Source organism: Microcaecilia unicolor, chromosome 3, assembly GCF_901765095.1.
Source record: "Microcaecilia unicolor chromosome 3, aMicUni1.1, whole genome shotgun sequence".
NCBI classification, from domain to species: Eukaryota; Metazoa; Chordata; class Amphibia; order Gymnophiona; family Siphonopidae; genus Microcaecilia; species Microcaecilia unicolor.
The window spans coordinates 331,314,545-331,340,936 of NC_044033.1; the positions used below are offsets into that span (position 1 = coordinate 331,314,545).

At 45.0% G+C, this 26,392-nt stretch overlaps 1 protein-coding gene across 3 annotated transcripts in view; it reads right to left on the reverse strand.

Annotated features, from left to right (window-relative positions):
- Positions 1–26,392, reverse strand: part of LOC115466859 (dynein light chain Tctex-type 1-like) — a 79,990-nt gene that overhangs the window by 30,212 nt on the left and 23,386 nt on the right. For all 3 annotated transcript variants that reach the window (XM_030198419.1, XM_030198417.1, XM_030198418.1), the window contains exon 3: positions 19,093–19,216. In XM_030198419.1, coding sequence (XP_030054279.1) covers positions 19,093–19,216 — 124 coding nt within the window. The remainder of the gene's footprint in view (positions 1–19,092; positions 19,217–26,392) is intronic.

The following is a 26,392-nucleotide window of genomic DNA, read 5'->3' on the forward strand; positions in this document are numbered from 1 at the left end:
AAATCATAGCCAATCATTTTCCTGAATCATGGGGAGAAGGGTGCCCAGGGAAACCATCTTGAACTTTACTTTGAGCTGGAATTTGCTCAGGGCCCTTAGGTCTAGGATGGAATGTATCCCCCTTTTTCTTTTGCATTAGGAAGTATTGGTGGAATGGGCTCAAACGCATGGGCCTTCAGAATGGCAGAGAGTTCCTCTGCAAGTACCTGCCTGTGTTGAGAGCTGAAAGAATGAGCTCTCGGTGTGGTAATTTGGAGGGTTCAGATGCCAATTTAGTGCGTATCCAAGACAATTTGGAGAACCAACTAGTCAGAAGTCATAAGGGGCCACCTTTCATGGAAAAACTTCAGCCTCCCCCAACCGGCAAGTCATCCGGGATGGACACTTTTACTGCGGCTATGCTCTGCTGGAGCCAGTCAAAAGCTCGTCCCTTGCTTTGACTGGGAAGCAACAGGGGCCAGGGACCTTAGGCGCATGCTGTTGATGAGAACAAACATGCCGGGGATGAGCCAGAGCAGGCTGGCAAGAGGAGGTAGCACACCTGCATCTCTGGAAGTAGTAGCCACCCCTTCTCGACTTGCCAAAAGACCTCCTATATTTTTATTTTTGTTACATTTGTACCCCGCGCTTTCCCACTCATGGCAGGCTCAATGCAGCTTACATGGGTCAATGGAGGGTTAAGTGACTTGCCCAGAGTCACAAGGACTTGCCTGTGCCTGAAGTGGGAATCGAACTCCTCAGTTCCCCAGGACCAAAGTCCACCACCCTAACCACTAGGCCACTCCTCCAGAAGGCGCCAGGCGGGAGAGAGAAGAGTTGGTATCAATATGTTTTTTGATTTGGTCAGCAACCTCTTCAACCTTTTCTCAAAAAAGTTCATCTCCCCAGCATGGGGCATTTGCCAACCTCTGCTGAACTGCCTGTTCCAAGTCAGAAACACACAGCCATGAGAGTCTGCACATTCCTACACTCTAAGCAGAGATCCTGGATGCCACTTCAAAAGTGTCATAGGTGCTCCTGGCCAAGAACTTACAACATGCTTTTTCTGCTGCTTCACCAACTGGTATACCAACTCGGCCTGCTCCGGTGGGAGACAGTCTGCCAAGACTAGCAACTTGTGTGCTAAAATCCCGCAAGTACACACTAATAAAGAGCTAGTAAGACTGTATATGGGACACGAGCATCCTCCCAAAGGAGTCCAAAGTCCTAGCTTCTGTGCATAGTCTCTAGAACTCTTGGTTCTTTTGAAGGCGGATTCCACCACTATGGAATGATGAGGCAACAGGGCTTATCAAATCCAGGTGTGTATGGATCCGATACATCGTGTCGATCTTCTTGGGCAGGACAGGGGCCGTCAGAGGGGACTCTCAATTCCGAATGATTACTTCATGGAGTACCTTACCTTACGCAGTCACAGCATCCTTAGGAGGAGACTCGTAGCCCAGGACCTCGAATATCTTGGCCCTAGGCTTGTCCTCTACCTCCAAAGGAAATGGAATGGCCACAGCCATTTCCTTCACAAAAGAGGAAAATGAAAGGCTCTCCGGAGATTTTCTCCTTTCCAGTGGAGGGGCGGGTTCAGAGGGGATGCCATAGGACTCATCCTCCGAAAAGGATCCTCCTCTGACTCCCATGAGTCCTCATCATCCATGTCAGACAGAAACTCCTCATGGGAAGGCTGAGACCAAGCCTGCTTCGACTTAAAGGAGTTATGTCCTCGAGAGAGGCATCGGGGAATCGGCTCTCGCCTCAACTCTGGAGGCATCGGGGAATTGGCTCTCGCCTCAACTCTGGAGGCGTCGGGGAATCGGCTCGCGCCTCAACTCTGGAGGCATCAGGGAATCGGCTCTCGCCTCAACTCCAGCAAACCTTCCTCAACCGACATCAAAACAGTGCCGGCTTTGGTGGCACTTAACACAACTGCATGTGACATCAACGTCGGAGGCCGCACTGCAGGCTTAGGACCAAGTGGGGCTTACTTTCTCTTCTTTTTGTTTTCTTTTCCTTGCCTACTTATTTGTTTAAATATTGTATTTATATTTCCTTCCCTTCTTCCTCCGTTCCCTCTACCCTCTCTACTGTCATTGTTTCTTTGGTTCATTGTAAGCCACTTAGAGGCTGCTTTATGTGGTACAAAGCGGGGTATAAATGATCTAAATAAATAAATAAGGTAGGTGCAAGCTCCCCTGATTCCGACGCACATGCGGGAACAAGGCCTGGATGCACTCATTGAGGGCCGATGGCTCCAAGGCAGGTTGCAGAACTGATGGGACTGAAACAGGAGCTGGGTCCTGGCTGCAAGAGGACCAATGCATTTGCACCTCCTGAATGGAGAGGAAGCAGTCCTCCCGGCACCAACGCTTCTCGGGTGCTGAATCCCTTGACGTTCTGGGACTCCCGGCATTCTGCATCAAGGACGATCGATTCCGATGCTTGGCCTTTGCCTGAGCCTTGGCATTGAGGCTCCTCGGTACCGACGAGAAGACGTCGAATCCTCATGTCGCCTCAGGGTTGGATTCGACGCTGGATGGTCCAAGGGCCCTGCACAGCAGTAAGTATCTTGGCACGGCCCTGAAAAGTTTGGAAAGAAGAGGACATTTCTCTAGTAAATGAACGCTATTTTGCTTTGTGCTTTGGGAATTTAAAGATTGGGGTTTAATGGAGGAATTGTAGGTTAGTGATAGGCAGAATAAAAATATAAAAAAGCAAACTTTATCAACTAATCTCCATACTCTTTTCCCCCTAGTTTTAAACTTGAACTTTGTAAAACAGCATTAACAGACAGCCTCTAGCAGGTACAGCAAGACCTAGTTTAGTCTTAGGGGAAAAAAAAGAAAGCGAGAAAAGCGGGATCAGCACTGAAGAGAAAGATCTGGGTGTTGTTGTAGATAATATGCTGAAATCTTCTGCTCAGTGTGTGGCGGCGGCCAAAAAAGCAAACAGGATGCTAGGAATTATTAGAAAAGCATTGGTGAATAAGACAAAAAATACTATAATGCATTTGTATCACTCCATGCAAGCTGCCCTCCACTGAGCATGTGCGACTGCCTTCCGGTCTCCTCAGTTTAATACTAAAGTAAAAAATAAGTAAAAATAACCAAGGAGACAACTCTAAGAGGGGGTGGGAGGGATTGTGAGAATATGAAGCCTGCTGTCCTCGGAGAATACCTGCAACAGATAAGTATATTCGCTTTTTCCTAGGACAAGAAGGCTTCAATCTTCTCACGTGGGGAATCCCTAACATCCAGGCTCACCCAAAAAACAGACATTGATCAGCCTCTCAACGGCGAGGACATAACACAGATTAACCTGAAACTATATACAATCTGAATGAGGGTGCAGCCTGGAACAGAATAAAACGGGTCTAGGAGGGTGGAGTTGGAATCTAGACCCCACACAGATTCTGCAACACTGACTGCTCGAACTGACTGTAGTATCAGGTATCCTGCTCAAGGCAGTAGTAGGGTGTGAATATGTGCACTGAAGACCACATCGCAGCCTTGCAAATTTCCTCAATGGAGGCTGACCTCAAGTGGGCTACTGACGCAGCCATGGCACTGACATTATGAGCCATGACATGACCCTCCAAGGTCAGCCCAGCCTGGGCATAAGTGAAGGAAATGCAATCTGCCAGCCAAATTGAAATGGTGTGTATCCCAATTGCGACCCCCATCCTGTTGGGATAAAAGAAACAAAAAGCTGTGCGGACTGTCTGTGGGGCTTTGTCCGCTCCATGTAATAGGCCAATGCTCTCTTGCAATCCAAGGTATGCAAGCAGCTTTTGCCAGGATGGGCATAAGATCAGGGTAAGAATGCTGGCAAGACAATCAACTGGTTCAGATGGAACTCTGACACAACCCTTGGCAGGAAATTAGGGTGCGTGAGCAGGACTACTCTGTTGTGATGAAACTTATTATAAGGTGCATCCACTATTAAGGCCTGAAGCTCACTGAACCTACAGCCACCAAGAAAATAAGCTTCCAGGTCAAGTACTTCAGATGACAGGAATTCAGTGATTCAAAAGGAGGTTTCATCAGCTGGGTGAGAACAACGCTGAGATCCCATGACACTGGTGGAGGCTTGACATGGGGCTTTGACAAAAGCGAACCTCTCATGAAGCAAACAAATAAAGACTGTCCAGAGATGGACTTACCTTCTACACGTTGATAAGCACTAATTGAACTAAGGTGAACCCTTACGGAGTTGGTCTTCAAACTAGACTCTGATAAATGTAGAAGGTATTCAAGCAGGGTCTGTGTAGGGCAAGTAAGGGGATCTAAGGCCTTGCTCTCACACCAGACTACAAACCTCCTCCATTTAAAAGAATAACACCTTTTAGTGGAATCTTTCCTGAAAGCCAGCAAGACTTGGGAGACACCCTCCAAAAGACCCAAGAAAATGAATTCTAGGCTCTCAACATCCAAGCTGTGAGAGCCAGAGACTGGAGGTTGGAATGTAGAAGCGACCCCTCGTTCTGTGTGATGAGGGCTGGAAAACACTCTCATTCCCATGGTTCTTCAGAGGATAATTCCAGAAGAAGAGGAAACCATATCTGCCATGGCCAGTATAGCGTGATCAGAATCAATGTTCTGCGGTATTGCTTGAGTTTCAACAAAGTCTTTCCCACTAGAGGTATCAGAGTATACCAATACAGAAGACCTGTCCCCCAATTGAGGAGGAAGGCATCTGCCGTTAGTCTGCAGTGTGCCTAAAACCTAGAACAGAACTGAAGGATCTTGTGGTTGATCTGAGTGGCAAAAAGATCCACCGAGGGGGTGCCCCACGCTCAGAAGAACGTGTGGGCCATGCCCATATTGAGAGACCACATATCCTGCTCAGCCTGTTGCCAGGGTGTAGTTTGCACCCGCCAGTTAGGTGGCTCGAAGAAACATGCCATGGTGGCAAGCCCAATGCCACATCCAGACAGCCTCCTGACACAGAGGACGAGATCCGGTGCCCCCCTGCTTGTTCATATAAGACATTGCAACCTGATTGTTTGTTTGAATGAGAACAATTTGGTGAAACGGCCTACGTCTGAAAGCCTTTAGAGCGTTCCAAATCGCTCGGAGGTCAAGGAGATTGAACTGAAGATTTGTTTCCTGGAAGCTCCTTGAGTGTGAAGACCATCTATATGAGGTCCACAACCCAGGAGAGATGCATCCGTCGTCAGTAGTTTTTGTGGCTGAGAAATTTGGAATGGAAGTCCCAGAGTCAAACTGGATCAAATTGTCCACTGCTGAAGAGAGCGAACAAGTTCTGGGGACACTTGAGTGACATCTTGCCAACTTCCCATGGCTTGATACCATTGAGAAACCAGGGTCCATTGAGGTGATCTCATGTGAAGACGTGTCATGGGTGTAATGTACACTGTGGAAGCCATATGGCCCAGCAATCTCAACATCTGCCAAACTGTGACCTTCTGAGACGCACGAACCTTGGAAGCCAGCGAGACAAAATTGTCTACTCTCGTCTCCGGGAGGTAGGCTCGAACGTTCTGTGTGTCAAGTAAGGCTCCTATGAGCTCCAATCGCTGGACAGGGTGCAAGGTAGTTTAAAACGAACCCTTATAGCTCTAGCACTCGAATAGTCATCTGCATGGACTCCCGAGCACTGTCCTCTGAGGTGCTCTTCACCAGCCAATCACAGATACGGGAACACATGGACTCCCAGTCTGCCTAGTGATGCTGCAACTACCACTAAACATTTAGAGAAATACTCTGGGAGCAGACGCAAGGCCAAAAGGCAACAAGTGATACTGAAAGTGATGTGTTCCCAGCCGAAATCAAATATACTTCTGGTGGACTGGAAGTACTGGGATGCGAGTATATGCATCCTTTAAGTCCAGAGAGCATAGCCAATCGTTTTCCTGAATCATAGGGAGAAGGGTGCCCAGGTAAACCATCTTGAACTTTCTTAGACTAGAAATTTGTTCAGGGCCCTTAGGTCTAGGATGAGACGCATCCCCCGTCTTCGTCTGCACAAGGAAGTATCTGGAATAGAAACTCTGCCCTTCTTACCCTGGTGGAATGGGTGTGACTGCATCAACCTTTAGAAGGGCGCAGAGTTCCTCTGCAAGTACCTGCTGAGAGCTGAAAGAATGAGCTCTTGGTGGGCAATTTGGAGGCTTGGAGAGCCAACTGAGAGCATATCCAAGACAGACTATTTGACGAACCTACTGGCCAGAGGATATAAGAGGCCACCTTTGGTAAAAAAAATTTTAGCCTCCTCCTGACCTGCAAGTTGTCTGGGACGGACACTTTTACTGCAGCTATGCTCTGCTGGAGCCAGTCAAAAGCTTTTCCCCTGCTTTGACTGGGGACCAGCAGGGGCCTTAGGTGCATGCTGTTGACATGAACAAGCGCGCTGGGGCTGAGTTCGCTGACAAACCGAAAGAGTTTACCAGCGCTTAGAATAGTAGTAGGGACCACTCCATGGCTTGCCAAAAACCCTCCTAGATGAGGAGGTGGATGCAGAAGGTACCCAGTGGGAGAGAGAAAAGGTAGTATCAGTGTGTTTCTTGATCTGGTCTGCGACCTCCTCAACCTTCTCTCCAAAAAGGTTATCCCCCTGACAAGAGGAATCCACCAACCTCTGCTGAACAGAATGTTCAAAGTCAGAAACACGCAGCCATGAGACTCTGCGCATTGCTATACTTTGAGAAGAGATCCTGGATGCCACATCCAAAGTGTTGTAAGTGCCCCTGGCCAAGAACTTTCAACATGCCTTCTGCTGCTTGATTAACTGGCTAAAATGCTCAGCCTGCTCTGAAGGGAACGCATCTACCAAGTCTGACAGCTGTCACACCGAGTTTCGCAAGTAAACGCTCATGAAGAGCTGGTAAGGCAGTATACAGGAGATCAGCATTGAAGCCTGGTACATCTTCCTCCCAAAAGAATCCAGGGTTCTAGCTTCTTTGCCTGGGTGCACAGAGGCATAGTCCCTAGTACTCCTGGCTCTTTTGAGAGCGGACTCCACCACCAAGGAATCGTGTGGAAACTGAGGCCTAACAAACCCAGGTTTACTGTGGATACAATACTGGGTGTGAATCTTCTTGAGCACAACAGGGACCACCGACAGAGGAGACGCCACGTTCCTAATGAGGACTTCCTTGAGTATCTCGTGGAGAGGGACAGTTGAGCATCTTGGCCCTGGGCATTTCTAAAGGAAATAGAATGGCATCAGCCATTTCATTTACAAAAGAAGGGAATGAGAGGCTCTATGGCAGAGACCGTATCCTTTCAGTCTGCTCCCATCTCGACTCCGATGAAGCTTCCTCCACTGATGTCGAGGGGGTACCAGCTTGGGTAGCAGTCAACACCAGGGCTGCAAGCAACGCTGGCGTCGGAGGCTGCACCACAGGTTGGGGGCCATGGGGGAGGTACGGCAGGCGCAAGTATCCCCTGATACTGATGCACACCACTGCATAAGACCATCCAGTAGCTCTGGAAGCAAGGCCCGGATGTGTTCATCGAGGGCCAACACCAGGAAAAGCTGGTGTGCTGGTTGAGGCATAGGTTACAGACCTGCAGGGCTCAATGCGGGAGCAGGATCTCGGGTGCTTGGAGGAAGGCGCATCAGTACCTCCTGAATGGAGGGAGAGCAATCCTCCCGGTGCAGACGCTTCCTGGGTGCTGAATCCTTCGACGCCCCAGAGCTCCTGGCACCACGTATCAAGGGTGACTGATGATCATGTTGGCTTTGTCTCTTTAGTCCATGCTTTTGAATAAGCTCTGTAATTTTGTTCTTTATAATAGTCTCTACCATTTTGCCCGGCACTGACATTAGGCTCACTGGTCTATAATTTCCCGGATCAACTCTGGAACCTTTTTTAAAAATCAGCTCTATGTTGGCCACCCTCCAATCTTCCCGTACCATGCTTGATTTTAAAGATAAATTACATATTACTAACACTAGTTCTGAAGTTCATTTTTCAATTCTGTCAGTACTCTGGGATGAATACCATCCGGTCCAGATTTGCTGCTTTTCAGATTGTCAAATTTGCCATTACATCTTCCAGGTTTATAGAGATTACATTCAGTTTCTCTGACTCGTCAGCTTTGAATACCATTTCTGGCACCAGTATCTCTCCCAAATCTTCCTCAGTGAAGACCGAAACAAAGACTTCATGTAATCTCTATGCTATGGCTTTGTCTTCCCTGAGTGCCCCTTTTACCCCTTGGTCTTCTAGCGGTGCAACTGATTCTTTTGCTGGCTTTTTGCTTTTAATATACCTGAAAAAGATTTTACTATATGTTTTTGCCTCCAACGCATCATTTTTTCAAAGTCCCTCTTTGCCTTCCTTATCAGCACTTTGCATTTGACTTGACATTCCTTGTGCTGTGTCTTATTATTTTCAGTCGGTTCATTTTTCCATTTTCTGAAGGATTTTTTTTTAGCTCTAATAGCTTCCTTCACTTCACATTTTAACCATGCTGGATGTCGTTTGGTCTTCCTTCCTTCTTTTTTAATACATGGAATAGATCTGGCCTGGGCTTCCAGGATGGTATTTTTGAATAGCATCTAATGCTGATGTAAAATTTTCACCGTTCTTCTCATTTTATCATAGTCTCCTTTTTGAAAGTTAAATGCTAACATATTGGATTTCCTGTGTGTACTTTGTAGGGGTATTTCCCTGTGTCTTGCCTTGCTGGTCTTGGCCTGTATAATCCTATGACATCAAGATGGAGTCTGCAACCTATGACCTGCACTTCAGTGATTGAGCTAATTCAGCTTTCTGGAAAATCACTAGCAGTCATGTAACATCTAAGGGCATGCTGTGGGCAAACCAGCCCCCCTTTATCTCCCTAAGAAGCTGAAAGGGAGTGAGACATGGCTCCAGCAAACCGGGTGAGAAACAGAAAATGCATACCAAAATGTAACAACTTGAAGGTCAAGAACAACGGACCCTTCTTGACATGCAGTGAGCTGAGGAAGATCCAGATTGGGTTCTTGCAGTCACCTGACCGAGAGGTACTGGGAAAAGCGGGAACAAGGAGAAATCAGTTAGTCGGAATCCTTGGAAGAAGGTGGATACTGGAAGGAAGACCAGAGAGACCTGATAAGGTCCATCGTCTGGTGAACTGTGTATCCGGAGGAAGTATCATTGGTTCAGCTGTACCTGCATGGAGTGACCTGTGCCCTCCTTGTCTGCTGCAGAGTACCTGTCCTATCTCAGACCAAGACTTGCTGGAAAACTCAGCTTGAGTCTGGGAAGTGTCCTGTGCCAACTCCTGAGAGACTGCCACGAAGGTCAGCCTGGTGAGAGATACAGTGATGTATTTCCTATTAGTCTGGGTTTAGTGAGCGGTGATTACCTGAGCAAAAGACTGGTTTATAGTCATAACCATGGTCAGGAGATAAGCTGCTAATAACTGTACTACCTCGTAACATAGTTGTAGCATTACCAATCAGTTGTGCAATTTACCTAGCAACCGGTAAGGACAGAGTGTGTAGTGTGACAATATAGTTTGTAATTTTATCAGCCAGTAATTTTGTATTCAGCTAAAGCTTTGCCAGAGTTTCTATATTTGTATCTTATTATTATTAGCATTTGTATAGCGCTACCAGACGCATGCAGCGCTGAACACCTGATACAAAGAGACAGTCCCTGCTCAAAAGAGCTTACAATCTAAATAATACAGACAGACAAGACAGTTACGGGTGAGGGAAGTAATGGGTGAGAAGGGAGGAAGGGACAAGGGGAGGGCAATTGTGGCTAGGAGCTAAAAGCAGCAGTGAAAAGGTGGGTTTTCAGCATAGATTTGAAAACAGGTAGAGATGGAGCTAGACGTACAGTGGTGGAAATAAGTATTTGATCCCTTGCTGATTTTGTAAGTTTGCCCACTGACAAAGACATGAGCAGCCCATAATTGAAGGGTAGGTTATTGGTAACAGTGAGAGATAGCACATCACAAATTAAATCCGGAAAATCACATTGTGGAAAGTATATGAATTTATTTGCATTCTGCAGAGGGAAATAAGTATTTAATCCCTCTGGCAAACAAGACCTAATACTTGGTGGCAAAACCCTTGTTGGCAAGCACAGCGGTCAGACGTCTTCTGTAGTTGATGATGAGGTTTGCACACATGTCAGGAGGAATTTTGGTCCACTCCTCTTTGCAGATCATCTCTAAATCATTAAGAGTTCTGGGCTGTCGCTTGGCAACTCGCAGCTTCAGCTCCCTCCATAAGTTTTCAATGGGATTAAGGTCTGGTGACTGGCTAGGCCACTCCATGACCCTAATGTGCTTCTTCCTGAGCCACTCCTTTGTTGCCTTGGCTGTATGTTTTGGGTCATTGTCGTGCTGGAAGACCCAGCCACGACCCATTTTTAAGGCCCTGGCGGAGGGAAGGAGGTTGTCACTCAGAATTGTACGGTACATGGCCCCATCCATTCTCCCATTGATGCGGTGAAGTAGTCCTGTGCCCTTAGCAGAGAAAGGCCCCCAAAACATAACATTTCCACCTCCATGCTTGACAGTGGGGACAGTGTTCTTTGGGTCATAGGCAGCATTTCTCTTCCTCCAAACACGGCGAGTTGAGTTCATGCCAAAGAGCTCAATTTTTGTCTCATCTGACCACAGCACCTTCTCCCAATCACTCTCGGCATCATCCAGGTGTTCACTGGCAAACTTCAGACGGGCCGTCACATGTGCCTTCCAGAGCAGGGGGACCTTGCGGGCACTGCAGGATTGCAATCCGTTATGTCGTAATGTGTTACCAATGGTTTTCGTGGTGACAGTGGTCCCAGCTGCCTTGAGATCATTGACAAGTTCCCCCCTTGTAGTTGTAGGCTGATTTCTAACCTTCCTCATGATCAAGGATACCCCATGAGGTGAGATTTTGCGTGGAGCCCCAGATCTTTGTCGATTGACAGTCATTTTGTACTTCTTCCACTTTCTTACTATGGCACCAACAGTTGTCTCCTTCTCGCCCAGCGTCTTACTGATGGTTTTGTAGCCCATTCCAGCCTTGTGCAGGTGTATGATCTTGTCCCTGACATCCTTAGACAGCTCCTTGCTCTTGGCCATTTTGTAGAGGTTAGAGTCTGACTGATTCACTGAGTCTGTGGACAGGTGTCTTTCATACAGGTGACCATTGCCGACAGCTGTCTGTCATGCAGGTAACGAGTTGATTTGGAGCATCTACCTGGTCTGTAGGGGCCAGATCTCTTACTGGTTGGTGGGGGATCAAATACTTATTTCCCTCTGCAGAATGCAAATAAATTCATATACTTTCCACAATGTGATTTTCCGGATTTAATTTGTGATGTGCTATCTCTCACTGTTACCAATAACCTACCCTTCAATTATGGGCTGCTCATGTCTTTGTCAGTGGGCAAACTTACAAAATCAGCAAGGGATCAAATACTTATTTCCACCACTGTATAGGTCCAGGAAGTCTATTCCAGGCATAAGGTGCCGCGAGAGAAAAGGAGCGAAGCCTGGAGTTAGCAGTGGAGGAGAAGGAGGACGACAAGAGAGACTTGTCCAGTGAGCGGAGTTCACAGGGAGGAATGTAGGGAGAGATGAGAGCGGAGAGGTAATGGGGGGCTGCAGAGTGGATGCATTTAAAGGTCAGTACGAGAAGTTTAAACTGAATGCGGAAGCGGACAGGGAGCCAGTGAATTGACATGAGGAGCGGACTAGTGTGGGTCTAACGATTCTGGCGGAAAACAAGTCGTGCCGCAGAATTTTGGACAGATTGGAGAGGAGAGAGATAGCTGAGCAGAAGACCAGTGAGAAGTAAATTGCAATAGTCCAAGCGAGAGGTGACAAAGGTGTGGATAAGGGTTCTGGCAGTGTATTCAGAAAGGAAGGGGCAAATTTTGCAAATATTGTAGATAAAGAAGCGACAGGTTTTGGCGATCTGTTGAATATGGGCAGAGAAGGAGACAGAAGAATCAAAGATGACTCCAAGGTTACAAGCCGAGGAGACAGGGAGGATGTGAGAGCCATTAATAGAGATAGAGAAAGGGAGGAGAGGGGAGGTGGGTTTAGGGGGAAAAATGAGAAGTTCCATTTTGGTCATGTTGAGCTTTAGATGGCGTTGAGACATCCAAGCAGCAATGTCAGACAAGCAGGCTGAGATTTTGTCCTGGATCGAGGTTGAGATTTTCTTACCTCTAATAAATAATATATATATATATATCATCTGTGACATGGTTTCTCTTCTCTAACAGGACAGACCTGGCGAGGTGCCAGAAGCAAGGTTCTGTATAATATTCCCCTAGGCTGAGCTAGGAACCTTGGAATAAATAACCTGTGGGGAATTGTTTTCCGATAAGAGTTGTTTATTTACATCTACAACTTACTCCAGAGTCAATATCAAATCTGATCATATTATGATCACTGTTATCAAGAGGCCCCAGCATCATTACCCCCTGCACCAGCTCATGCGCTCTACTAAGGACTAGGTCTAGAATTTTTCTCTCTCTTGTTAGCTTCTGTACCAACTGCTCCATAAAGGAGTCCTTGATTTCGTCAAGGAATTTTACCTCCCTAGCATAACCTGATGTTACATTTACTCAGTCAACATCAGGGTAATTGAAATCACCCATTATTATTGTGTTCCCCAGTTTGTTACCCTCCCTAATTTCTGATAACATTTCTACATCCATCTGTTCATCCTGGCCAGGTGGACAGTAGTATATGCCTATCACTATCCTTTTCCCTTTTACACACGGAATTTCAAACCATAGGGATTCCAAGATGGTTTTGTGTCCTGCAGAATTGCAATCTATTTGATTCAAGGCCCTCCTTAACATATAGTGCTACTCCTCCACCAATTCAATTCACCCTATCACTACGATATAATTTGTACCCTGCTATGAGAGTGTCCCACTGGTTATCCTCCATCCACCAGGTCTCACAGATGTCTACTATATCTAATTTTTCATTTAGTGCCATATATTCTAACTCTCCCATCTTGTTTCTTAGGCTTGTTGGTGGTGCTGCAGCTGGCGGGGGTTAGAGACCAAAATGTGCCCTCCCACGTTGGGCTCTGGCCCCCTCCTACCACGAGGTCTGGCTACGCCCCTGGCGTGAGGTCCGCCACCTTCGCTCCAGGAAGGTAAGTGATTATGCTATCCTCACATCCACAGCCACCCAGATATCTACATGCCTTCTTGTGTGGGTATTTTTGCCCCTTTTTTGAGCATTTTGTTTCTTAATTTTGTTTCCCTTTAATTTTAGTAGTTTTTCATCTAACATATAGTAACATAGTAGATGACAGCAGAGAAAGACCTGTATGGTCCATCTAGTCTGCCCAACAAGATAAACTCATCTGTGCTACTTTATGTGTATACCTGACTTTGATTTGTATCTGCCATTTTCAGGGCACAGATAGTAGAAGCCTGCTCAGCACTAGCCATGCCTCCCAACCACTAGCCCCACCTCCCACCACCAGCTCCGCCACCCAATCTCTTAAGATTTTGTTTTTCGAGAGTTACAAGGCCCATTTAGGCTGGAGCACCCTTTTTTATTGTTTACAGTTGAGTTGTTTAATTTGGCTGAGATTCTTTTCTCTATGTCCCAGAAGACCTCCAGTGGCTTCAAAATATGTGCCCAACGTAATGAAGTGATTTCTGTGACAGATTCGCATTCTTGGTGTATCGGGTGCCTTGGTACTAACCAGAGACTAACTCTTGTAATCTCTGTTTGAAAATGCAGTTGAGAACACAGAAAGCGCAGCAGGTCCAATAAGAGAGAAATTTTGGCTCCACGATGATCGGTGCATCGACTTCAGCACTGGAAGTATCAACCTCGATGGCTGGCAAGACTTCAACATCCATCATGTGTGCATTGGCATCGAGAAGCTCTCCACCTCTCTCAACATCGGATGCCGAGAGTATGGGCATATACGGGTTCGATGTCATCCTGGTCAGCACCAAAGGTCCGTGATGTTGAGCATCGGGGGAAGCCCAAGAAGCATAAGCACAATCCTCATTGATGTACCATGCTAGAAGCACTGGGGCATTCACATTGCTGGTACCCAAGAAGAGCCAGCATGAAAGGAGTGCTCCCCCTCTTTGGTAGAGGTGTTGGTGCACAAATTTCTGGGCAGTCAGGTCTCTGCTACCGGTTTGGCACCAAAGCCTTCATAGGCTGCCTCTCTCCTGGCTCCCCGCCTTTGCCAATGCCTACCTTCAATAAGCATTTCTGAGCAATGCTCAGGGAGGAGCTGCAAACCGCTCAGGCATCAAGGGTGTTTGCGCCAGATGCAGATCAGCCCCAAATTCTTCCTGAGGCTCCATCCATGCCTGTGCATAGATCTGACACCAGCACCTCCAAGGGTATCAACATTGACACATTCAGTACCGCTCTCAATTTCGGGGAAGGAAGCTTCCCCGGAGTCTGAGGGTAGGGCTGTACCACAGCCTTCCTTGAGACATAGATATTGTTCCACTGAGTCAAGGCAGGCACAGACTCAAATCAGCCCAGTCTGAGTATGGGGAGGAGTCTTATGAGGTACTTTCTGATCCCGCCCCATCTCAAGAGAGATGTAAATCGTTTATAGTTTATTGGTTTACTATACCACCTCTCGCTGCAGACAAATTGCAGAGGTTTACAATTCAAATTAGTAAAGAAGGAAAAAGAACTCCATAAATTAATAAGAAAGAGCCAGTTGACCACCAAGTGTACAAGGAAAGAGGCACACTCAAATTATCAAATAACACGAGTTTTCTCTTCTCATCTCAGGAACCAACCAGAAAGCATTAGGCATTAAATGCAAACTGAAAAAGATAGCTCTTAAGAGAGACCTGAAAGAGAGAATATGATCTCTCCAGCCTGAGATGTCGTGGAAGAGAATTCTATAAAGCAGGAGACAGAAAATAAAAAGCAGAAGATTCCCACCTTGCTTTGGAAGGATGTGATAAGACTAACCTGTTATCAGTTAAAGATCAAAGGGTCCAAGATGGTTTGTAGGGAATGGTCAGCGATGCTAAGTAAGATGGAGTGGTAGTGTAGAGGGCCTTGTGTGTCAAAGTGAGGATCCTTATTTTAATTCTATATTCAATCGGTAGCCAATGAAGGTGTTATAGAAGAGGTGTGACATGATCAAGGTAGGTGGCATGGCAGATGATCCGGGCCACAGTGTTTTGGAGCATCTGAAGGTGCATTAAGTAATCCCTGCATAAGCAACGCTACAGTAGTTGTATTGTAAATTAATGTAAGCATAGAATAAGGAGCAAAGTGAGGATTCAAGATGGTGCTGTAGTGTGTTATTGATACGGACGCGCTCAAACAAACACTGAATCGTTTCTTGGAACGGCTCTTTATTCCTCAAATTATGAGGAAACTAGGAAAAAAGGCCAGTTTCTGAAACCAATGAAACGGGCGCAAGTAAAGTATTGGCTTCCTGCAATTAATGTTTTGAAAGGGATTGTTAGGAGAAATGTGTTTTCATGCTAATGAATAATTTACATTGTTGTATTATGTGTAATATCTTTTTTGTTGTTTTTCTGTTTTTTCTTTGTGTTGGTTGTGGGTGTGAGTGAGAAATGCTGATTCTGCATGTTAGAGGTTGTGTATTTATTGGGGGGGGGGGGGGAGTGTGTGGGTGTGAGAGACAGAGATCTTGATTTACCACGGCAGAGTTTGTGTATGTGTCTGTGTGTGAGTCAGAGAGATATGTTGAATTTCCTTGGTAGAGTTTGTGTATGTGAGCGAGATAGAGAGATGCTGTCTGTCCACGGCAGAGTGTATGTATGTTCTTGGTGGGGGGGGGGGGGGGGGGTTGTGTGAGTGAGAGATGTTGATTCTCCATGGTACAGCCTGTGTATTTATTGTGGGGGGGAGTGTGTGGGTGTGAGTGAGAGACAGATCTTGATTCATGTGGCAGAGTTTGTGTATGATGTTGTGGAGGTGTTTGGGGGGAGTGTGTGTGTGTGTCTGAGTGAGAGATAGAGATGTTGATTTTGCATTTTGTGTATTAAGGGGGGGTGGGAGGGGAGTATGTGGGTGTGAGTGACAGTGATGCTGTTTCTGCATGCAAACAGAACGTGGATTCTGCTGCAAGCAGCCTGTGCAGTGTGTTAGTGCCGGTTCCTGCAGCGCTATCACCAGGTGTCTGCCAGTGCCAGAACATAAGCCTGCGAAAACGCAGCATGCGGCCGAGATCCAGAGAGGAAAATGGTGAAGTGAGGGCCGTACCTGGCGCTTTAAATGTTTGGAGGGTTGGTTGGGGAGTGAGCCGCTGCACGTTTACAAAGAATCATTGTTCCCGCTGCCTCCTGTGGCGAGGGGGTTGATGTGCCCTTGGTGTGGGGGGGTGATGCACCGAGGGGGTCGACGTTGGGTTGGCGGCAGGAGGGTCGTCTGTGGCCGGGGGGGGGGGGGGTTTGATGCGCTAAAACGCACCTGCAATGTTGTGAAGCTGACACCGTGGCTTCATTGAAGGTTTCGCATTCATTAGTCTGTCATACCTGTCTGTGCCCCGCCCTCGCGTCATGACGTTTTGACGCGGTTCCCTCTGATAGGTCCGCCGCCTTCGACGTCATCATGTTTTGACGCAAGGGCGGGGCAGAGAGAGATGTGACAGACTTTACGATCTTTCGAACCCTTACGAACCCTTCACTGAAGCCACGGAGTCAGCTTCAGAACGTTGGAGGTGAGTTTTATTATAGTAGAGAAGGTGAGGGAGCGCCCCTCTACCCCCACCGGGGCCCACCTTCCACAGCAGACGACATTGGAGAGGTTTAGACTGACGTCAGGACCTATGTAAGCTTTCTCTTCTTCTATTGGAGCTGACGCTTCCATGTTAGCTGGCAATGTTGAAGGGGTTTCTCTGAGCCCTGTCTTGTGTGCGGCTCCCCCACAGCCAGGAAGAAATGCTGCAATGGCAAGTCCTGCCTTTGGTGCTCTGAATGTTGAGACGCTGATTGAGCAGGGAAAGAACTTGCCCGCATCGAGGGAGACTGAGAAGATCAGCTTGGTTGAAACCCATATTGCAGCACAAGTTTTACCTCAACATTTAGAGAGTATTCTTAACCAGACTATTAATGCTTCCCCTCCTGTTACTTCTTTGGGGGTTTTGAAAAAACCTGCCGTAGTGACAATGGAGTCACTCTGGGACTTGATATTTGATTTGCACTCCTCTTTACAAATAGTGACATTTAAAAACTCAAGTGAAATTAAGGTTTTGTCTGAAGCAGTCCTTATTCAAGCACAGGTAACTGCTCAACAGTCCATTGAAGTAAAACTTCTGGATACAAAAATTCAGACTTTGGAATCTTTGGGATTAACCTCAATTAAAGAGAAGAATTTTACTTTTCGTCGGTTGGAATATTTTGAGAACCAGGCTAGGAGACTTAATTTGAGACTAACCAATTTTCCCAAGTCACCTCTAACAGCTCCAGTAGATATGGTAAAGAAATATTTGGTTCAAGTTTTGGGAATGTCGGGTGAATCACTGCCTCCTATAACTCGAGCACAGTATTTGCAGTTTATTAGAAAACCGGTTGATGAGAATTTTCAGGCCCAAGCAGGAGACGGTATGAACCTTACATCTTTCTTGGAATCTTCACTAGAAGTGATTACACAGAGAACTACTATGGTAGTGTCCTTTGCTTTGGAAATGAATTGAGATGCTGTTTTGAGACTTTCTTTTCGACATTTAGATTCACAGTTTTTGGGATCTAAAGTTAGAATTTTTCCTGATCTTTCTAGAGAAACGCAGAAAAAGCGTAAGGCCTTTTTGATTCTTCGTCCAAGGACTTTGGCCCTGGGCGCTGATTTTGTACTTAAATTTCCTTGTGTATGTCGGGTATTATTTCAATCTAAACCATTTCAATTTTTTGATCCTAAGCAGCTAAAATAATTTTTGTTAGCTAATGAGGAGGTAAATATCATTGTTTAAGTCACAGGAGCACACTGTAAGACAGGGTGGAAAAAGCCTGATGGGTTGCAATAATTTAGATTTCTTTTAATAATTATTTGTATAATTTCCTATCACCTTGGATCCAAATTACTTAAATATGTTGGACGAAGTTTGTATAGTTTATATTTGTGCTCAATTTTGACAATATTGTTATTTCTTTAAGATTTTATTTCCCATTTCTGAATTATTTCTCATGAGAGTTGTAATAACATAAATAAATAAATTTAACTTAATTTAAAAAAAGGAGCAAAATGAGTCAGTGTTAGCCATGTTTCGAACTGATCTCAACTGACCCAAGAAATAAAACCCAGTCTTAAGAACATGTGAAATTTGGGGAGCAAAAGATAATGCGGAATCAATGATGATCCCTAGGTACTTAAATGAAGAGACTGTGGTGAACTGCCTGTCATATAGGATAGGGCTGATCAATGGAGGAGATAGTGAGCCTGTAATACAATTGGCCAGTGTCTTATCAGTATTCAGTATGAGATGTTGATTCTTGAACTGCAAAAAAACAAAAGGGGTTCACAATTTCCACAAATAATACAACAACACAAAAGAAAGTGGAAAAGAAACCAACTTCAAGAGATCAGTCCAAACACCAGGGTAAGATGCTCCCAAATCAAATTTTATTTGGACCCTACACGGTCCGTGTTTCGGCTTTAGAAAGCCTTTATCAGGGGTCAATCAGTGAGTGCACAATTGTATACTGACGATGGAGCGCATGAGCAAATGTCTCTTGATTACGGTAGGTATACTATCTCACACCAACAGGTACCTGTTGGTGTGAGATAGTATACCTACCCTAATCAAGAGACATTGTGCACTCACTGATCGACCCCTGATGAAGGCTTTCTAAAGCTGAAACACAGACCGTGTAGGGTCCAAATAAAGTTTGATTTGGGAGCATCTTACCCTGGTGTTTGGACTGATCTCTTGATGTTGATTCTTGAACCATATAGTTACTTCACTGTTGTCCTGCACCACCTACGTGACAGCATAGGCAGAGGAATACAGATCCACAGCTGTGCTTACTGAAGTGCAAACCGAATTTAAATGACTCTTGCTAGAAATGCACGTGTGGTGCAGTCTTCCAAAGGCTTCTAGAACAGTTGCTGGGAAGTTCTCTGTGCAGGGCTCCATCAGATTGCATCACCTCTATGTGAGTATATTGTGTCCTGCTTGTCCTCAGAGAAACTAGGAAACACTTACCAATATACTTGAAAGGCTTTTCCAGTTTTGCTAGTTGACTCAGAGTTGCTTCTACTACACTCGTACTCCAATGGTTTACTCTATTCTGTTGGTAAGCACTACCACCAATTGTATTTTCTATTGCCTAAAAATGTGTGCAAAGGTCAGTGCCACATCTAACAAAGTTAATTCAATGTTAATTTATAGTTTGTATTTCATAATTTCAGGGCCTTTTTACTAAGCTGCGGTTAAAAAAAAAAAGCTTTGCTCATCCTAATACTAGACTTTCCCACACGCTGAGCCCACTTTTACTGCAGCTATAAAATAGCACCTTTTCTTTTTGCCAGTCTTGCACTACTTTTTCCATTAGCGTGGGGGGTCTGGCAAAAATATGAGCATGGGAGCACTTAATGGCTCCTGGGTTCACCAGTTAGCGCCTGATAATGTGAATGTGCTAGCTGGTCAACACTTCCACACCCATTCCCTATCCTTGTCATGCCCCTTCAACAAAATAAACAGGAAACATTTCATGTGATTAGTGCACGCAAAAGAGAAAATTACCACAAGACACTTTAATGCATCCTGTGGTAAGCCTTCTTCGGCGAGTTAAGCCTGCACTGGGCCAGATTCTATATATGATGCCTAAAAAAAATGTGTGGAAAACATTTCTACTTAAGCATATTCTATAAGCAGCGCCTAGATTTAGGCATGGTATACAGAATACCCTTAGCTGATATACCAGTGTCTAAAACTATGTGCCTCCATTTATACGAATAATAACATGGCGTAAATTCCAGCACGCAGATGTAGGCACAGAGGGCCATATTCTATAACAATGTGCGAAAATTTCAGAACACCCATAACCACACCCCTTTTTGCCTGTGCACATTAGAAGTTAGGCATACTGCATTACAGAATACGCTTAGCGAGTTGTGTGCGTAAATTCTAATTATTGCCAATTAGTGCTCATTATTTCTTGTTAAGTGCTGTTATCAACGCTGATTAGCTTAAGCCAGTTATGTTACTCGCTTTGTTATAGAATATGCCTGGATTTTGGCACAGATCTCTAGGTGCGCTATATAGAATCCGGAAGATTAGGGCTTAGCGCACCTTAGTAAAAGGGCCCATTCATAAGAAAATAAAAGAAAAATCGAAGCATTGTGAGTCTGAAGAATTTAGTGGCATTTCGGACAAAATTCAATTACAAGAAAAAAATGCTGGATTTAAAACAAACAAACAAACATAAAACTTATGTAGTTGGGGTCCTTTTACAAAGGCGTGGTAGCTAATGATTACCACGTGCTAAACGCTATAGATGCTCATAGGAATATATGGGCATCTCTAGCATTTAGCGCACGCATAATTTTAGCGCAAACTAAAAATGTTAGCGCGCCTTTGTAAAAGGACCCCTTAGTGCCTTTGAGTTAAGAAGTGAATTTTGGGTGTGATTTGCTTTGTAATCATATTGATAGACCCTTGTTTTGTTTGTTATTTTTGAATCTTAATTCTGCCAGGGTGTGTCACCATCACCACAATCACTTTCTTGTATTCACATATTCATATTCATAGATACTAATTTTTGACTTATTTAAATTGTTATCCTGAAGCAAGTGCTCAGACAGATGATACCGCTTGGGAATTGTAAGTATTTGCTTACCAGGAAATTTGTGTTAAAACTTGAGGAAAAGAGCATTGGAGGTTAAAATTGATAAATTTAGTGCATGTTTTAAAGCTAGATAGAAGCTTAGATGAATAGATAGAAGCTTAGATGAAAAGTCATTGTCTCTGTTGGGCCAATGCTCAGAACTCCCATACCAACAGCACAGAAACCATATAAGTACATATACGTAAGTACATAAGTATTGCCATACTGGGAAAGACCAAAGGTCCATCAAGCCCAGCATCCTGTTTCCTACAGTGGCCAATTCAGGTCACAAATACCTGGCAAGATCCCCCAAAAAGTACAAAACATTTTATATTGCTTATTCCAGAAATAGTGGATTTTCCCCAAGTCCATTTAATAATGGTCCATGGACTTTTCCTTTAGGAAGCCATCTAAACCTTTTTAAAACTCCGCTAAGCTAACCACCTTTACCACATTCTCTGGCAACGAATTCCAGAGTTTAATTACACGTTGAGTGAAGAAACATTTTTTCCGATTCGTTTTAAATTTACTACATTGTAGCTTCATCGCATGCCCCCTAGTCCTAGTATTTTTGGAAAGTGTAAACAGACGCTTCACATCTACCCGTTCAATTCCACTCATTATTTTATAGACCTCTATCATATCTCGCCTCAGCCGCCTTTTCTCCAAGCTGAAGAGCCCTAGCCGTTTTAGCCTTTTCTCATAGGGAAATCATCCCATCCCCTTTATCATTTTCGTCACCCTTCTTTGCACCTTTTCTAATTCCACTATATCTTTTTTGAGATGCGGCGACCAGAAATGAACACAATATTCGAGGTGCGGTCGCACCATGGAGCGATACAAAGGCATTATAACATCCTCATTTTTGTTTCCCATTCCTTTCCTAATAATACCTAACATGCTATTTGCTTTCTTAGCCGCAGCAGTACACGGAGCAGAAGGTTTCAACGTATCATCAACTACGACACCTAGAGCCCTTTCTTGGTCTGTGACTCCTAACATGGAACCTTGCATGACTTAGCTATAATTCGGGTTCCTCTTTCCCACATGCATCACTTTGCAGTTGCTTACATTAAACATCATCTGCCATTTAGACACCCAGTCTCCCAGCCTCAGAAGGTCCTCTTGTAATTTTTCACAATCCTCCCGCGATTTAACGACTTTGAATAACTTTGTGTCATCAGCAAATTTAATTACCTCACTAGTTACTCCCATCTCTAAGCCATTTATAAATATGTTAAAAAGCAGCGGTCACAGCACAGACCCCTGGGGAACCCCACTAACTACCCTTCTCCATTGAGAATACTGACCATTTAACCCTACACTCTGTTTTCTATCTTTTAACCAGTTTTTAATCCACAATAGAACACTACCTCCTATCCCATGACTCTCCAATTTCCTCTGGAGTCTTTCATGAGGTACTTTGTCAAACGCCTTCTGAAAATCCAGATACACAATATCAACCTTTATCCACGTTTCTTCAACCCTTCAAAAAAAATGTAGTAGATTGGTGAGGCAAGATTTCCCTTCACTAAATCCATGTTGACATTGAGGGGCATAATTGAACGTCGCCGGCGATCTATGTTGGCGGCGGCGCTACAGCTGGCTGGAACCGTATTATCGAAAAAGATGGCCAGCCATCTTTTTTGTTGATAATATGGTTTAGCCCAGCCAAATGCCGTGGAGTTTGCTGGGTTTGAGATGGCTGGGTTTGTTTTTCAGCGATAATGGAAAGTTATGTTGGCCATCTCAAACCCCGGCCAAATTCAAGGCATTTGGCCGTGGGAGGAGCCAGCATTTTTAGTGCACTGGCCCCCCTGACATGCCAGGACACCAACCAGCCACCCTAGGGGTCACTGCGGTGGACTTCAGAAAAGCTCCCACGTGCATAGCTCCCTTACTTTGGGAGCTGAGCCCCCCAAACCCACTACCCACAAATGCACTGCACCCACTAAATTTGCTCCAGGGACCTGCACACAGCGTCTAGGACTTATTGCTGCTGTATAAATTTGGCACACCAGTTCACACCTGAAGACTAATCTCTCTGGAAAAGTCCTTTCTTGAAATAAGCACGTTTACTCACAGTTAACTGCAGATCAGAGGTTGTGCCCCACTGGCAAAGAGTCCCCTGGTACTAAGATTAGCAGTAGGTCAGAGCTGGCACAATGGTGTACAATGCCCTCTTTCAGCACCATTCAAGGTAAGAACTACGTTCTCTAACGTGGGTAACACAGGAAAGGGAACTAAAACTGGCTTACAAAAATGGCCACTACTGCATGGACTACAACGGGAAAAAAAACAGGGCACACTCTGACCCAGTTAGCAGGGGGGAAAAGCACCATGGGAGTAGAGCCCAGTACCCTACACCCACCACAATGCATTGCTAATGTGACTCTGCAGGGCACCTAACATAAAAGGTGTCACACTCACCCGAGAGCCACATCGCAACCAGGGAAAGGCTTTCGGAGGATACAACACATTCTGCTGTCATGGAGGTGGGTACGGCATTTGAGGCTGGCATACAGGCTGGCAAAAAAGGTTTTTAGTTTTATTTTTTTAGTATGGAAGGGGGTTGGTTACCACTGGGGGAGTATGGGGAGGTCCCTGGTCAGTTGGGGCACCTTTTTGATGCTTGGTCGTGAAAATAAAAGGACCATGGGTTTATCCGGCGAAATACTGCTTAACGCCACTTTTTTTTCCATTATCGGTGAAAGCCAGCCATCTGGTAGCCACGCACATACCCGCCCATGTCCCGCCTTCGCTAATCTACCGACACGCCCCCTTGAACTTTCACCAGCAACGCGACGGGAAAGCGGCAATGCTGTCAAAAATGCCGCTTTCGATTATACAGATTTCGCCTCTTTTAAGAAATCGCCGGCCATCTCCCGATTTGTGCTTTTCAATATGCTCTGTAAATTTTGTTCTTAATAATTGTCTCTACCATTTTGCCCAGCACCAACGTCACACTCACCAGTCTATAATTTCTCGGATCTTCTCTGGAACCTTTTTTAAAAATCGGCTTTGTCTTCCCTGATTGCCCCTTTTACTCCTCGGTCACCTAGCGGTCCAACCGATTCTTTTGCTGGCTTCCTGCTTTTAATATACCTAAAAAAAATTTTTACTATGTGTTTTGCCTCCAACGCAATCTTTTTTTTGAAGTCCCTCTTAGCCTTCCTTATCAGCGCTTTGCATTTGACTTGACATTCCTTATGCTGTTTCTTATTATTTTGAGTCGGTTCCTTCTTCCATTTTCTGAAGGATTTTCTTTTAGCTCTAATAGCTTCTTTCACCTCACTTTTTAACCACGCCGGCTGTCATTTGGTCTTCCATCCTCTTTTTTTAATACGCGGAATATATTTGGCCAGGGCTTCCAGTATGGTGTTTTTGAACAGCATCCATGCCTGATGTAAATTTTTGAACCTCACAGCCGCTCCTCTAAGTTTTGTTTTCGCCATTCTTCTCATTTTATCAAAATCTCCTTTTTTAAAGTTAAACGCTAACGTATTTGATTTCCTATGTATACTTACTTCAAAGCTAATATCAAATCCGATCATATTATGATCACTGTTATCAAGTGGCCCCAGCACCATTACCTCCCGCACCAGATCATGCGCTCCACTAAAGACTAGGTCTAGAATTTTCTCTTCTCTCGTCAGCTCCTGTACCAGCTGCTCCATAAAGCTGTCCTTGATTTCATCAAGGAATTTTACCTCCTTAGCGTGCCCCAGTCAATATCGGGGTAATTGAAATCACCTATTATTGTGTTGCCCAGTTTGTTTGCGTCCCTAATTTCCTTTAACATTTCTGCATCCGTCTGTTCATCCTGGCCAGGCGGATGGTAGTACACTCCTATCACTATCCTTTTCCCCTTTACACAAGGAATTTCAATCCACAGTGATTCCAAGAAGTGTTTTGTTTCCTGAAAAATTTTCAATCTATTTGATTCAAGACTCTCGTTAATATACAATGCTACCCCTCCACCAATTCAATCCACCCTATCACTACGATATAATTTGTACCCCAGAATGACAGGGTCCCACTGATTATCCTCCTTCCACCAGGTCTCAGAGATGCCTATTATATCTAATTTTTCATTAAGTGCAATATATTCTAACTCTCCCATCTTATTTCTTAGGCTCCTGGCATTCGCATATAGACATTTCAAACTATGTTTGTTGTTTCTATTTACATCAAGCTTAGTACTTGACAGTATTAATTTGCAATCTTTTGTCTGATTTTTATTTTTATTTAAGGACACCTGATCTACTACAGTCTCTTTTGAAACCTCACTATTAGGATATCCTATCGTCCCTGTTTTGGTGATATCTTTGAAAGATACCTTATGCAGAACCATGCGCTTTTGAGCGACTGTCATCCTTCCCCCCCCCCCCTTTCTAGTTTAAAAGCTGCTCTATCTCCTTTTTAAATGCCGATGCCAGCAGCCTGGTCCCACCCTGGTTAAGGTGGAGCCCATCCTTTCGGAACAGGCTCCCCCTTCCCCAGACCAATTCCTAACAAAGCTAAAAGCCTCCTCCCTGCACTATCATCTCATCCACGCATTGAGACTCCGGAGCTCTGCCTGTCTCTTGGGCCCTGTGCGTGGAACAGGTAACATTTCAGAAAATGCTACCCTAGAGGTTTTGGATTTGAGCTTTCTACCTAAGAGCCTAAATTCTCTGTTTCAGTGTTACTAAGTTTGTGAAGCCAGAAGCTATCTCCCAATTGTATATATGGGAGTAACTATTATGAACTACCACCGATACATTTTGTATTTGAGGACATTCCCATACACAATGTTTATAAGAGGCATTTGGAATGGAACATTTTAAACACACTCCCAATGTAGGATAACTACTAAATAGTTTCTGAGCACATTACACAATTTTAGAAGAACATTAATTTTAACTTATGGTTATATGTTATAACAAAAAATAAAATATCTGGTTTGATATTATGAGAGTTAATAGTGTACCAAATGAAAGTTGAATAAATACACTCCCAGGAAGTATCAAAAGGATAAATCAAGAACAGGTATACATACTATATACTGTATATATATATATTGTGAGAACCCTCCAGGGGAGCTTGAGGTAGGAGTCGGGGGAGGTGGTAGAAGGGCCCTACAACCCCTGGGGAATCTTCACTACAGGTCCCAGAAGGCTCAGTACCCTGAGGGTGGAGTCCCTAGAAGGCAGGGGTTCACTGATGCTGAAGGAGGGAAGTGGGACTACAACTCCCAGAGATCTTGGGAGGGGAGAGGCTTTTGAAGAAGGAGGGAAAAGAGGACTGGAAGGCCCCAGGTGCAGAGGAGGTGGAAGATGATTGGTTAATGGATACTCATCAGGAGAAGGGGAGTCAGCTGGCAGAACCTGGAGGGGGGGATTTTATGGAGTGGGCACCTGAAAGCCAAGAGAGAGGGAGCTGTGGAGAACTTATGGACACTTCTACTCTAGCCCAGACTCCAGGAAGATGTAAATTGCAAGCAGTGGCAGCTGCCTTTTTTCCCAGCTCAAGGGCCCTTGGAAGAGTCTGTGGGGCCGGCTCAGAGCCAGTGAGAGGGAGAAGCAATAGGGGAATGTGGACACTGCTGTCAGGTTGGAACTGTGAATAACTGAATGTTTGAGTTTTGAATACACCAAAAGATACGCCCCGCAGGAAGGACGGGTGCGGCTTACC